We start from the raw sequence: 3,991 nt of genomic DNA on the forward strand, positions 1-3,991 counted from the left end.
GAGGGCTGGTGCCGGCGGCACAGCGAGGCGGGTGCGGCCGCTGTCCCCGCCCGGCGGCCCTGGGGGAGGTGCTGGGCCGGGCCTAGCCGCGCCACGCCGGCTGGGACCACCTCTGCCGCTGCCCTGGGCGAAGGCTCCTGCCGCCGAATTGTGAGTATGGGCTGCGTGGGGCAGTGGGAGGGCGGCGGTGTGGAGGGCGCAGAACCCGGGAGCGTCCCGCAGAGGTGAGCCGAGCCCAGCTTTATCGCGCCCCGACAGCGACTTCAGGGCAAGGGCAGTAGGGGCTCGCGACCGTTCGAATCCCGCTGCCCACCTCACCGCGGAGGGTGTGCTGGATGAAGGCAAGGCAGGAAGGCACGGCCGGGAACTCGTCAGTGTCCGACGGCGCCCCTGAGAGGGGATGGGGACAAGCGCCAAGAGCACTCTGCCCTCACCCAAGATGGCGCCGCGGCCTCACCGGCGCTGCTTTTGCATGTTCGCGGAGCGGGACGGAGAGGGCTGGGTCAGGGGCGGGGCAAAGCGGAGGCTGTGCCCGGCTCCGAGGGGAGGCGAGCTGTGGGGCGGGCCCTGGCGGCCTCCCGCGAATGGTGGCTGTGGGGGAGGGTGGTCCTCGCTGGGCGGTTCTGCGCGTGGCGGGTTGAGGGCATGGTGGAGGGAGCCGAGGCGGACGCAGCGAGCGAGCCGCCTCCGGTGCCTCATGCAATAGCATTTTCGTGAGGGGTTTTTTGTTTTCATCCTCGTCTTCTTCTCCCGAGTCATCGCGCTTGCTGGCGAGGCCGCCTCGCAGTTGATGTGCTGAAAAAGTAGTTGGGTTTGTGGGCTTATTTTCACTGAAAAAGAAGTTAACTTACTGAAGCGGGTTTATGTTTTTAGAAGTTGAAACTGTTATGGTGGGAAGTCCCAGAGTCGTAACTTTGGAGTCTTGCTCGTTTTTTCACGTAAAAGAATGAACTTGTTGCTAGGTGAGGACTTTAGGGGTAACAGCTGGTTTCACTGGCCTCTGCTGACCTTGAAGAACACCAGTAGGTCGTGTGGAAGACATTAGGCCTATTGGTTGAGAAGATGATTTTTGTGATTCTGAATACTGACTGAGCCAGGAGCAATTAACACTGGCTGTATATGAACTTGTGTGTAATGTAGGGGTGATTTCAACTTCTTGATGAAGCCAGGTTTTACAGTTGCACTGTCAGAGCTGTAGGACCCAGGACACAGCCTGTTGCTCGTTTTCAGCTGAAGCTGTACTGGCCTTCCCCTTACTATCGGTTTGCTTCAACACGCAGCTTAGTTAAGCATATGGGAACATGTGTTTATACTTGTGTTTGGGAGTCAAAATCCATTAATTTCACGATTCATAGAGGTTATTCACTCCCAGCCATAAAAAAATGGTGTTGCTGTGGTATTGAATCTTATATTTCTCAAAGCCAGCCCATGTTAAGTGGTATCTATCACATTTTTCTCAAAGAGACATTCTAAAGCAATAGGCATGCAAAGGAATACTGCTGCTCATAATTGTAAAATACAATGGGTTTCTTCTATGCTATGTTAAAATACTTGTTAGGAGGCAGTGGTTATGTCTGTGATCATGGTGGGTAGCTTTTATGCGCTAACATAACTGCAATGAGAGGAAGAGGCAAGGTTTGCTTATGGCTTTAACAGGATCTCTAATTTTGCTCTGGATGTCAGCTTCTGCAAATGAGTTGTTAGAGCTGGTATCTCAGCTCTGAGTGAATACCTCAGTTAAGGCCTCCTTTACAGTGGGGTAACCCACAAACTTGCAGGGTGTGTGTCTGTAGATTTCAGTGCTGCTGTTTTCCCTTGCTTGAGAACTGAGATCTCCTGAAGCTGCAGGTTGGATTCCCAGAGATAAAGGAAGAGAACTGAACTCTGGTTGGACTTGTGCTGAGTTTTCTGATGCTTGTGCTTTGCCATACCATTAGCTATTGCACTTAGTCTCTCACAGATTTCTTTGGACTGTTGTTATGTTTGACCATGGAATACAATTTTCTCTTTTGCTTTCATTTGACAGGAATAATGTTTCCAACATGTCTGTGCAGTCCCTGCTTTGCGAGAGAATTGCTGTTGCCAAAGAATTGATCAAGAGAGCGGAAGCCCTTTCCACGTCCCAGAAAAGGAGAGTAGAAGGTGGGGCAAAACTATGTGGCAAACTGAAGGCTGAGCTAAACTTCCTACGCAAGGTTGAGGCAGGGAAGGTGGCCGTTAAAGAATCCCATCTGCAGAGTACAAACCTTACCCATCTCCAAGCCATTATCCAGTCAGCAGAGAACCTGGAGGATGTTGTCAGTGTTCTCCACGTCTTTGCTTATGAGGACAGGTTTGGAGAAAAACAGACACTGGTGGTAGATGTTGTTGCAAATGGAGGTCACACCTGGGTGAAGGCCATTGGGCGGAAGGCTGAGGCCCTGCATAACATCTGGCTGGGGAGAGGCCAGTATGGTGACAAAAGCATTATTGAGCAGGCAGAGGACTTCCTGCAAGCAAGCCATCAGCAGCCAGTGGAGTACAGCAATCCCCACATTATCTTCGCATTCTACAACAGTGTGTCCAGCCCTATGGCAGAGAGACTCAAGGAGATGGGCATATCTGTGCGAGGAGACATTGTGGCTGTGAACTCGCCGGCAGAGCTGTCTGTAGAAAACCAGCACCTTAGTGCCAGTGAATCAGATGAAGAGGGCCCTGAACTCCTGCAGGTGACCAGAGTAGACCGGGAGAATCTGGTGGCCAGCATTGCTTTTCCTACCCAGATCAAAGTGAATGTGTGCAATAGAGTTAACTTGGACATCACTACCTTAATAACTTATGTCTCTGCTCTCAGCTATGGTGGCTGCTACTTCATTTTCAAAGAAAAAGTGCTAACAGAACAAGCAGCTCAAGAAAGGAGAGAGAGAGTCCTGCCTCAGCTGGAGGAGTTCATGGAGGGCAAAGAGCTCTTTGCTTGTGAATCTGCCGTCAGGGATTTTCAGTCCATCTTGGAAACTCTGGGAGGACCCGGAGAGAAAGAGCGAGCTGCATTGCTTGTGAAAAGAATTAATGTGGTGCCAGATCAGCCCTCTGACCGTGCCTTAGGACTAGTGGCTAGTTCCAAAATCAACAGCCGTTCTCTTACCATTTTTGGGACAGGAGACACGTTAAAAGCCATCACTATGACTGCAAATAGTGGCTTTGTGAGGGCAGCAGCTAACCAAGGTGTCAAGTTCAGTGTTTTTGTCCATCAGCCCCGAGCTTTGACAGAAAGCAAAGAGTCTTTTGCCACACCTTTACCAAAGAGCTGTTCACCTGATGATGGGCTATAAGTCATGGAATCCATTAGTAATTGAAATATTGCAGGTGCTGCAGTGGAGGCAGTTGGAGAAACAAGCATTGTCATAATACGGTTTTGGGTGTGTGCTAGTGAAAACTAACTGTAGCAGCGGAAGGCTTTCCCAAGGGATTTGCAATATCTGTACTCATTTCTTGCTTCTTCTGTTCAGCTGACCATTAATTTATTCACTGAGATAGTAAGATTTCAGTGCTGGTTGTTAACTGGTATACTATGTATTGATTGTATCCATCCCTATTAAAAAATTCACTTAAAGTACAGTTGCCTTTGTGCCCTTGTTTTTGTCCTTTTCAGAGAGACTACATTCAAAACCTCAGGTGGACTTCAGACTTGACTTCTGTGGAACTTGAAGCTTCTTTTCACTTGTTGTAGGCAATGGAATTCTATGTTGATTCAGAGGTACATGGTGTAGAGACCTGTGCTTTTTTTGTTGGTCGGTATGCTGTTTCTTGAAGATATGGCTAGTGCCATGAACAGAAGACAACTTAAGCTTCCCTTTTACTGAAGGGAAACAATGTATGTTTACCATATTAAACTGAAGTAGGCAACCACTTTAAATTTACAAGAAAATTACATGTTGAAATTGGAGCTTATTGGCATTAATATGCTGTGACTCTTTGGCCAAACTGGACAGGTAGTGTAGCAGACCAAGGA

General features: G+C 49.2%; 1 protein-coding gene across 1 annotated transcript; it reads left to right on the plus strand.

Annotated features, from left to right (window-relative positions):
- Positions 1-1,973: 1,973 nt before the first annotated feature.
- Positions 1,974-3,373, plus strand: C4H7orf25 (chromosome 4 C7orf25 homolog). The gene has a single exon (XM_009904745.2). The coding sequence runs from the start codon at positions 1,980-1,982 to the stop codon at positions 3,309-3,311; it is 1,332 nt and encodes a 443-aa protein (XP_009903047.2). The 5' UTR covers positions 1,974-1,979; the 3' UTR covers positions 3,312-3,373.
- The last annotated feature ends 618 nt before the right edge of the window (positions 3,374-3,991 follow it).

Source organism: Dryobates pubescens, chromosome 4, assembly GCF_014839835.1.
Source record: "Dryobates pubescens isolate bDryPub1 chromosome 4, bDryPub1.pri, whole genome shotgun sequence".
NCBI lineage: Eukaryota > Metazoa > Chordata > Aves > Piciformes > Picidae > Dryobates > Dryobates pubescens.

What these genes read in the sequence shown, in the direction of transcription:
- C4H7orf25 (XM_009904745.2), top strand. Translation starts at nt 1,980, where the DNA reads ATGTTTGACCATGGAATACAATTTTCTCTTTTGCTTTCATTTGACAGG.